Source organism: Vespula pensylvanica, chromosome 6 (genome assembly GCF_014466175.1).
Source record: "Vespula pensylvanica isolate Volc-1 chromosome 6, ASM1446617v1, whole genome shotgun sequence".
Classification (NCBI taxonomy): domain Eukaryota; kingdom Metazoa; phylum Arthropoda; class Insecta; order Hymenoptera; family Vespidae; genus Vespula; species Vespula pensylvanica.
In genome coordinates, this window is record NC_057690.1 from 8,834,670 (window position 1) to 8,846,593 (window position 11,924).

Consider the following 11,924-nt stretch of genomic DNA (forward strand, 5'->3'; position numbering starts at 1 on the left):
CGATCGGGATGGATGGACTCGATTGATCGAGTATCGATAGTTTTTATTAGGTTTAGGTCAGTAGTGAAAAGCGGCATTGAAACTCACTTGATTTTTAGAATTTGTAAAATTTATCTTGAAATTAATGATTTTTGCACGATATTTGTCTTTGTATTATATATAGATCTGCATATTTTGATAGTTTTTATCGGATGAATTCGGTTGATCGAATATTGATAATTTTTATTTATTTAGCACAGTTTTGAAATTTAAATTACTGTAAATTTGAAAAATTATGATTGTTTCTAATTTAAGATTAAGAGGGATTGATCGAGTATTGATAGTTTTTATGAAGTTATAATTTATAGTCTGTTTGGTATTGAAATTCACATGACCGAAATTAAAAATTTTTCTTGAAATTAATGATTTTTTAATGATATTTATCTTTGTATTAGAATTGAAGTTGGTAAATAATCGTTAGGGTCGAGTTGGTTGAACGATCATCAATAATTTTTATCAAGTTTAAATAATTTGACATTGAAAGTACGTGACTGAGAATTGTTTAAATTTATCTTTAAATTAATGATATTTACATGATATTTGTCTTTGTATTATGTGTAGATTTACATAGTATGATAATTTCTATGATGAATCGAATATCGATAATTTTTATGAAGTTTAGTTCAGCTTTGACACTCAAGTTACTGTAAATTCGAAAAATTTCTCTTGGAATTAATAACTTTTATAATATTTATATATTACGTGTACACTTATATGTATATGATATTATGATATATATATATATATATATATATATATATATCAATATCGATATATATCGAATATGTATAACATATTGTGACATATATATAATATATATATTATAATAATATCAAAATAATATATATCAAGACAAATTATATGATATATTATATTATATAATCGAACGTATTATATATTATGATATTTTTTTCTAATCAATTATAAGTAACATCTAATCTTCTCAAATATTGTGATAATAATAAGAGAAAAAGCAAAGCTAATGAAATATACTTATGAATTAAATAAAAGGAAAAAAAAATGTTTTCATCTTAATTAAATTTGTATTAAAGCTAATAATACAATATTTCTTCTAATTCTTTTTCTTTTTATACAATAAATATTTAAAAATTTACTAAATGTTCGTTAATAATGTTTTGTTAAATGAGTCTGAGTGAAATATTTGTACAGCTATCGAAAGATTTTTAAATTAGGTATAATTGATGTATCATTCCTATCATGCTTTTGGGAGATCAGTTAATGTAACGGTACAATCTATTATCAGAACACGTGCCTTCCATAATTAGTGACGGACAATTTTGTAATTCACTGGATTGCTCTCGGTGTATTTGTATGGGTCGTACCGAGTCAAGTTTAACGAGCGTGAAGAATAAATTTAGTGTTTGAATACTTGAAAATTTGTTTAACCTTTTTTGGTTTCATTACGTTTCGAATTTTATTTTATTTTCTCTTATACGAATTATCCTTTTTATGCGATTACTAGTAAATTTTTTATCGTAGTTATTCGAAGATTTTTTTATTATTATTAAAATAATAATAATAATAATAATAATAATAATAATAATAATATTATTATTATTATTATTATTATTATTATTATTATTACAATTATTATTCTAGGAATAATATCGATTTAAGCGAATTTGAAGAATAAATTTATGAAAATTTCCTCATCACTTTCATCTTTGAAATTTAGAATTTTATTTTGTTTATTTCCTTTTAATTTTTTAATTAACTTTTATATGTGATTAGTACGAGTTTTGATTTCGGTTAATTTAATACAATTGTTCTTTTTTTGTTTTATTGTAGGAATAATGAAGAGGGAAGCTGATGCGGGCGCCATGACAGGTTCAGGAGGGCCAACTAGTCCTCACAAACGTTATCGACAGGGTGACGACGAACTTCGTCTTCTCATTCCTAGCAAGGTAAGAAGATCACAAAATAAACGTATTATTTATTTAAAGCAAAAAATAATTCGTTCGTGTATTAAAAAGAAAACTAATTTCATTCGTAATAAAATTGGTTAATAATTGAAGTGAAGATGAGAACGATTTAATGAGATACAGCGTTACATAGATTCGATCGATAAGGTAGATCGTAATTACCAACGAAATGGAAGGAACGTGAAACGTAATGTGTGTGTGTGTGTGTGTGTGTGTGTGTGTGTGTGTGTATAGCAAAGAAAAAAAGAAAAAAACTAATTGGCGTGTTTCGAATTTTATTTCTAATAATTGTCGTATCATTCATTTTCATCATTATTGAACTGATTTTGCAAAGGAAAATATTTATTAGAGAATATATTGATGAACGATCGACGTAAAGGAGGTTAAACGTTAGAGGTTAGAGATTACATACAAAAAAAAGAAGAAGTAACGATTAGAAACTAGTAAAGATAAATACTCGGAAATACTTCGTCGATGGTAAACAAAAAAAAAATGTTTTCACTTTCACACGTTCTATCTTCGTCGTAAGTGAACACGTTGGAATAAACGCGTAATAGTAATTCGCTGATCTAACCGCAGAACGATCGATGCATGCAAGTTCTCTCTTTCCCACGTAGCTAAATGAAAGAAAAAGAGAGAGAGAGAGAGAGAGAGAGAGAGAGAGAGAGAGAGAGAGAGAGAGAGAGAGAGAGAGAGAGAAAAAGAAAGAGGAAGAAATAAGATTTAGTATTTTTCGTTCGTGTCCATTAATTCGATCTTTCCATGGCATTAGCATTAATCGTTTATATATTTATAACCTCGTATATAAATCGATGCAATAATAAAGCGATGCAATAATACGCAAAAGCAAAGTAATCGTTGATTATACATGCACGTGTGTGTTTATTCCATGTTGATTTCCATCGAAAATAGATAGGTCAAATTGCGCGTGCGCATATGTGTGTTTAATTCTTCCACGTTACAAGCTAAAAATCATTATTATATAATTCCTAGATTTTTAATTAATTTTCATAATTACATCTGTGTGTGTATGTTTGTATGTATTTATTTATTTTTGCATTATTATAATTTAAATCATGATTATGAAATTCTCAAATTGTTAATTACCTTTTTTAATTACTTATATATATATACATTTATTTACTTATATTTATATAATATATTTTTTAGTTTATAATAATATGAGAAAAAAGAATATGTATACATTTTTTAATATTTTAATTTATAAAAATACATATATACATATTTTGTTTTTCTCACATTATTATAACCTAAAGAATATATTATATAATTTCTAGATTTTCTATTAGCTTTCGTAATTACTAACACAGATATATATTGTATACATGCATATATATTTTTTCTTATATTATACTAACTTAAATAATTATTATATAATTTTCACGTTTTTTATTCACTTTCTAATTGTTAACACATATGTAATACACACAAACACACAGACATATTAGAAATTTAATTATATATTTCCTTTTTTATAACAAATATATATTTTATTATTTTATTAATATTAAATTTTATTTAATAAACAATTATCTCAGAAAAAAGATGATGTTATACGCTATAGCACAGCTTGTAAGTACACACGTGCTATGCGATCTCTCACAATTCACTATACTTCCGGTCATTGTCGTTATAAAGAGAGCTCGACGAACCGTTATCCACTTCCGGCGTCTTTCTCTCCTTCTTTTCGAGAGAAAAATTCTCTCGATGATTTGGCGGAAGTTAAGACGAGAAGAAAGAAACATGTAGAAAGAAAAAGTAAGAGAAAAAAAAAGAGAAAGAGAGAAAGAGATATGTACAAACGCTCATCTACTTTATATATGCGAAACGTTTAAAACGGATACACCGATTACGCCACTTGCGTAGCTTCCTTGTTGCATTACGTTATTTTACGTTACATTACGTTATGTTCTCCGTGTTGCAATAATAAAGATTGAAAAAGTTGATTAGATTTCTTCTCTCTCTCTCTCTCTCTCTCTCTCTCTCTCTCTCTCTCTCTCTCTCTCTCTCTCTCTCTTACTTTTTCTTTTTCTTTCTTTTTTTCTATCTCTTTCTTCCTTGGTGCTTTTGAAAGCAAAGCCTTATCATCGACTCTTTATCTAAACTCTAACACACCTATAAACGAAACTCCATTTTACTTCATGGTATATACATACATATATACTTGTTTTTATCGCTGTTGAACACGAATAAGGCGATACTTTGTATTTCTTTCGCAAAGAGATCATCTTGATTGTTACTATTTCGTTTTAACTTTATCTAACAACTATTTGTACGAGAGTATTGCACAAGTATAAATATGGAAACGGTGTATTACCGCCGACTTTGAGTTTTAACCTATATTTTTTCGGGCTCTAATTTATTTATAAATTCCAATTTATTTATTTCTTTTTCTTATTTTATTTCTTATTTCTTTTTTCTTATTTCTTTTTTTGTTTCGATTTCATTTATAGCAATAAAAAAATTTGTAATTTTTGAAGAAACATATTGGATAGAAAATTTATTTATTTATTTATTATATACATACATACATTCATACACACACACACACACACATTAAATATCGCTAGAATTAAAATTAGAAATAAGAGATTCTTAGATATCTCGTTTGATGATTTATGAAATTATATAATTGTACGATAACAATGTGATATTTCGTTCTAATTTTATCTATTATCTATAACTGTTTATACGAGAATATTACACATGTATAACTACGGAAATAGTATATTACTATGTTTTAATCTCTATCTTTGAAACTTTTATCTATTTAGGGAATCTAACTTTTATTTATTTTTGATTTACGACTGTTATATATATATATATATATATATATATATATATATAAGAAGTACAATTTTAACATTAATTTTAATTTTACATTAAAAATGTTATGCGAAAAGAAGTACATTAGATATCGATAAAATTAGAATTAGAATTAAAAGAGTAATTTCTACAATTCTTTGTTCTAAATAATTAAAATTATAATTATATCAAATTTAATAATTATATGATATTTATATAATTTTATATGAAAATAATTATTATTTATATTTCAATATTATACATTGGTATTATATATCATCGAACGTGTAATTTTATATATCATTCTAAAGTTTCATAAGTCACAGTTCACATTTTTTTTCATAGATTTATTATTACATAATAATTACTAATATAAATTATAATATACTAAAAAGATAATAAATAATCGTTCACGTTCATTTATTATCATAAAAATAAATTAAAGTTAATAACGCAACGATTCTTTAATATTACATTTCTGAGTTATTATAACGTTAAGATTAATTAAAAAAATTAAGAAAATATTTTTTCCTCCTTCTTTTTTTCTTTGCAGAATTAATTAATAAATCAATAATAAAATTAATAAATTCTTGTGAGCAATAATGATTTCATCGAGATGTTTATCTCTCTGATAAAAAGAGCGAACTCGTGATGATATCACGACTAGTATGACGTAATAGGAAATCATTTAGTGCAGCCGATCATATATCCTTGTAGTGTTAATTAGGCAAATTGCTAAGCAAATTGCGAGGTGCGTCGTCGTGCCAACAAAATAGCTCTCAACTTCATCGTTGTTCAACACGCGACAATGAAAAAAAAAAAGAAAGAAAAAGTTTATAGGGTTGATCATTTTTTAAGTAAGGGAATCAATAAAAAGAATGGAATAGAATTTTTATGAATTTACGAGAGGAGTGAAAAAGAAGAAACGAATGTAAAAAGAAAAGAAAAAAAAGATAAAGATAAATTAACAAATAAAATATAGTCACAACTTACTGTGATTTTCGAAAAATCGAACTTTTTCTCTCTTTTTTTTTTCCAAGATTCATTAAACTATATATTTTTTATTTGTTTATTTTTCAATTCGTGAAACTAAAAGCTTAGAAACGTTTTTATAATCTGAAAAAAAAAATAGTAACACAAGTCTGGAAATTTTTTTACAATCTGATAAATGGAAGAATTTATAAAACTATGGGTTCGGAAACTTTTTTACGTTATGATAAAAAGAAATTAGTTTAAAAAGTCGAAACTTTAAGAAGAGTATTTGATTTTTTGAATATCATCTAGAAACTTTTAGTTCGACCTATTTATTCGTGTTCGTTTATTTCTCAATAAAAATAATATCTTTTATTCTTATTTTTATATGTTAATTTCCTTTTTCTGTTTTTGTTTTTCCTTTTTTCCTTTTATCTTCCTTTTTTCTTTTCTATCTTTTTTTTTATCTTGTCTTTTATCTTTTACCTTTTACACACACACACACACACACACACACACACACACAAGATGGGGCCCCTAAAAGTCCCTAGGTAATTTTAAAAACGAATTACTCTTTTTTCAAATATTATAGTTTATTTGAAAAGAAAAATAATATTTTATATTTATATGAAATTTGTATATTTATATAAGATATTTCATACATTATATATGTTATTAATTCTAATTTATTTATTACTAATTAATTAAGTAATTATATTAATATAGTGTCTATGTGTTTTATCCATATTTTATTATATAGGCTAATTTCTTTTCGGAATTATATTTCTACTGTAATTTCTATGGTCTTGAAAGAAGATAATCGATTTTAAAAATCAGCAGCAGATTTTTGACTCGCTCTGCATATGGGTGTATAGAATTTTTTATACTTATTATTATGCAATTATAAATATTACATCATAACAAAAAATTATATATTGGATTACTAGCGTGCTATAATAAAATCTATTTTTAAGAGAATGGTATAAATGTTCTCGATGTGAATTAAGAAGTAATTAATTTTTAAAAAATTATGAATATATATATATATATATATATATATATATATATATATAAATCGTATTAATGAGCGAATTTATCACGAGCAAATTTTCAATTTGGAACATACATAATTATATATTCGGATAATACATAATTTGATTTTTATTTATAAAAAGAAGCTATAAGATGTGATTAAAAGATTCTTTAATCATTATATAATAGATAAAGTTAAACAAAAATTAGAAAAATATAATTTTCGAATTGAATAAAAAATAAGAGAAGGAAAAAGTAAGAAAGAAAGAAAAAAAAAGAAAGATAATTTCGATACAGATATGTTAATGAAGACAATTCTTCTTTCATATCTGTAGTCCCACGATATAGAAAGGATCGATAATGTAAGAGCAAGCAATAACCGTATGTATATATGTATGTATGTATGTATGTATGTATGTATGCATCGTAAGATCGCCTCTTACATGTCGATCTATCGATCTCGTGCAGTCGCGCGAGACCGATTGCGTTTATTGGGCCGGTCGATCGACGTAATCAAGTCGAGATATAATAACTGGTCCGTTGTCAGGGTCGTTACGGAACGTTTTTCAAAAGTGAACTCATTCACGACGACCAAGCGTAATTATTGCGAATGAGTGAACGAATGAAATCAACGAATGGATGACCTCGTTTCTTCTCTCTCTTTCTCTCTCTCTCTGTCTCTCTCTTTCTATCTCTATCTCTATCTCTTTCTTTCTCTTTTTTCGTTTCTGTTGGACGTTTTTGTTGTAACGAGTAGAGTTGTTCATACCAGAACGTATCATTTTCCGTACCTTGACACGGTATTTCCCGTTTCTAGGATGTTTATTTAAGCTAACGATACGATTCGCTATGGGAGAAAAAAATGAAAAAGGAACATGATCTATTCGAACAAATTCTTTTTCTATACATGTGCTTTATTTTTTGAACAAGAATAATTGTTTTGTATACGCGTGCGTATGTGTGTAATATATATGTACATAGATATATGTTTTAATATACTTTATATGAGTATATTCTAATAATATTATATATATTATACGTATGTACATTTTTAGAATACTATCGGAAAAAAATTATTTTTCTCATATTATCTGTTATATGATTTGCGTCACAAACTTGCATTTTTAAGGTTAAATATCAATGAGGACTAAAGATTTGATTTTGTTTATTCAATCTTGTTTTTCTTTTTTTTTTTATCCTATTTTCTTATTTTTTTTTTCTTATGCTTTTTTCTAGGAAATTTGATATTAAATCAATTTTTTTTAATTAATTATTAAATTATTAAATTATAAATTATTTTCATTTTTGGTATTATTATCATTATTTTCCTTTTTTATTCTTATTAAAAGGAAAAGACACGAATAAAATAAAAATATTAGAAAAAAGGAATTGTGATATAAAAAATAAAGAAGAAAAACATAAAATAAAACTAGTTACAAATATTTATAATTATTGAAAATTTTTATCAAATTTTTTCAATAGAACAAAAATAAATAAATAAGTAAATAAAATATGAGACAAAAAAAATAAGCGAAGGTCCGTGGGAAAAGGAAAGGGAAAAAAGAAATTCGATTCTCGAGAAAAGATGTCGCGTGCTTGTTCGTAATGTTGTATAGCAGGTGCAAAGACGTGAGAGTAGAAGAATAACAAGAAAAGGTGAGGTCTCTCGAGGTGAAAGCGAAACTCAATTGGCTAGAATAGGTCGTGTTTGGGACGCGATGAGCATGTTGTATATGTATGCATGTATGGAGATTGTATGTACAGGATGGGCAACAAAAAAAGATTCTATGGTAATTTTAAAAATAAATTAATTTTCGAAACTTTTTAGACTTTTTTTCTTTTTAAAATTTTTGGATAAGCTAAGATTATAGTTTCACGATTTGAAAATAGTAATATACATATATATATTTTTCACATTTAATTTTCATACAAAATTATATACAGATTTTGAAATTAAGTAATACATATATATATATATATATATATATATATATATATATATTGTATATATTTGCATACCATTTTATATAGAAAATTAATTACATATTTTAACATTAAATATTAATATATATATATAATACATATTATTTTTGTTATTTATTAGTAATTATTTAATTATTACTAATAAATATAATATAAATATAGTATACTATTATATATATTTTTTATTTTCATTTTAGTATATTAATTAATTTCTTTGCCGAATCGTAAAACTACAAGATCAAAAAAATTTCGAGAAAAAATAATCGATTTCTAAAAACCATGTAAAAACTTTTGATTCACCCTGTATGTACTGTGGAATATACATACATAATAAATCATAGTCGTACACCAGCTAGCTCGTGTCCTTAACTTATAAATCCTGGACGCGTCGTTACGACGCATTTCTCTGTTGTAGGTTGCTGGATCTATAATTGGCAAGGGAGGACAGAACATCACAAAGCTCCGAAATCAGGTGAGAGAGACTTCTCGGATTTTTAACGACATTTTTCTCTAGAGATTTTTTTTCTTTACATGTATATATTATTTATTTATTTCTATTTACTTTTTTTTTGTATCAACTTGTACCTCTCACCCCTTCTTTTATTGTTCTCTTTTTTTCATCCTTTTCACGTTTCCTTTGCTTACCTCTTTTTTCTTTCGTCTTCTCTTTTGAGCCTCTTTTTTTCGTTTTGAAATTTTGTTTCTTTTTTTTTTTTTTTTACTTCTTCTTTCCTTCCCTTTTTTAATGTTGATCTTGTTAGTGTCTTTCATCTTTTTCTCATCTTCGCTCTTTTTTTTTTATTTGGTATTTTTATTTTATTTTGTTCTATTTTATTTTATTTTTTCTTGTTTTTATATTCTTTTCATTGTAGTTGAAAAGTCGTATCTCGATCGTACGTTAATTGTTAACAAACTTACAAATTTTGTAGAGCATGAAAATTTTCGTAGGGGGTGGGAGGAAATATATATATATATATATATATATATATATGTCTACATATGCATATATATATTTTTTCTTTTTTTAATAAAATATCTTTACAAAAGTATATATTTGTATAAGAGTATAATATTATTAAATTTTTTTGATTATCAAAATATATATACATATATTTGCATAAAATTGTTATATTATTCAAAATTATATTATTAAAACAAATATTATACAATTCTATACATTTACTTATGAAAATATTTAATAATATATATTTATATATAATATATATTATTAAAAATCATATTTTATTAAAAAGAATATTTTTTCTATAAATATATTTTCTACCATAATATAATACTATTCAAAATTATATATTACTTTCTAAAAATATATTAATAAAATTATAGCAATAAAAGATACATAATACATATATATATATATATATATACACATATATTTCTGTCACATCTAAATGCAAGGTCATCTGAACGTGATGTACATATTACACAAATCTAATCTACATATAATTTATATTCTAATGCAATGAAATCTAGAGAAAGAAAAAAAGTACAAAATGACGTTCGATCGAGATAAAATCGATTTAAAGACGTGGGAATATCGATTAGTCTGTATATGTTAGACAAGGCAATGCAGAAGAAGTATTATAAAAATATAAGACAAAAACAAAAAAAAGTAAGAAGAAAAAGAAATAGAGAATTAAGAAAAAAAGACGGAGAAAAAAACATAAACAGAAAAGAAAAAACAAGAAAACTCGTAGGTATAACTAGGCGAAACGAGAGCATAGACGCATCGTAGCAGAAAAATTGTCGTCTCGACATTTTCTTGTGTTCTCTCGAACGAAACGGCTCTCGTAAGAGTCCGTCTACAACCGAGGTACAAGTACAAGGCATCGATTATGTGTGTTATTATATATACACGATTAAGTAACGTGCGACCGACTAGTAAGTACATATATATATATATATATATACATATATATATACACACGCTAATAATATGTATCTATGTATGTATGTATGTGTGTATGTATGTATATATATATATGTGTATGTATATATATATATGTATGTATATATATATATGTATATATATATATATATATATATATATATATATATATGTTGCATTCCATAGTTCTGCGATAATCGCTCGATACTGTCGCCAATTTGCGTTACAAGGCCAATAAGACGCGTGTTATGGCTTTTATACTGTACCGTGCGTGTTATGTACGTGTTTGTCCACCAATCGAACTAGTACAAATGATCGAATTATTTCGCGTGTCCCTATTAAATATATTAAACAGTCAAATATAATATAAAATGATATAAAATAAATAAATGAATAAATAAATCGGTAAATATATTTAATTTTTCTTAGATATTTATTTTTAATTATTATTGTTGTTATTTGTTTATTATTATTATTGTTGTTGTTGTTGTTGTTGTTCTTCTTCTTCTTCTTCTTCTTCTTCTTCTTATTATTATTATTATTATTATTATTATTATTATTATCATCATCATCATTATTATTATTATTTAAATTGTGATCTACGATAATAAAGCAAAAGAATTTATTAATTAATCGAAACAAATTATATTAATATTATCTATTAATAAACAGAAATATTTTTTAAATATTGGAACATGATCGTCATAACAATTGTAATTAAAAATATCGACAATTTATAAAATTTCTAATAAAATATAATTCAATAAATATAATTTCCTCGATATCTAATTTAAATAGATATTTTTATGATGGTCGATCACTTGAGATTTTTTTTATGTATCCTACAATAATGTATAAATAATCCAAATAAAATAAAATAATTACTCAAATTAATTAAAAGCAAAAAACAAGGCTACTTTAAAAGCGTTAAATTTTATCTAAATAAAAAAGAAAAAAGATCTATTGAAAACATTATAAGAAAAGAAAGAAATAAATAAATAAAAAAATAAGAAAAGAAGAAACGAAAGAAAACATAAAAGAAAATTACACAACAATGGTCACGTCGAATAAAATATTCACATGTTCAGTACTGAGGTCAGTGTCATAAACCGCGACTTTCAGACACTGAATAGTAAACAGTAACGTACATATTATATGGCCTTACACAGGGATACATACATACATACATACATACATACATACATACATACATACATACATAC

The 11,924-nt window shown here is 24.8% G+C and overlaps 1 protein-coding gene across 1 annotated transcript in view; it reads left to right on the top strand.

Moving 5' to 3' along the window:
• LOC122630118 (heterogeneous nuclear ribonucleoprotein K-like) overlaps positions 1-11,924 on the top strand; it is a 108,105-nt gene that overhangs the window by 43,375 nt on the left and 52,806 nt on the right. Inside the window, exons 4-5 of the mRNA XM_043814254.1 lie at positions 1,849-1,964; positions 9,211-9,267. Of these exons, the coding sequence (XP_043670189.1) occupies positions 1,849-1,964; positions 9,211-9,267 (173 nt within the window). The remainder of the gene's footprint in view (positions 1-1,848; positions 1,965-9,210; positions 9,268-11,924) is intronic.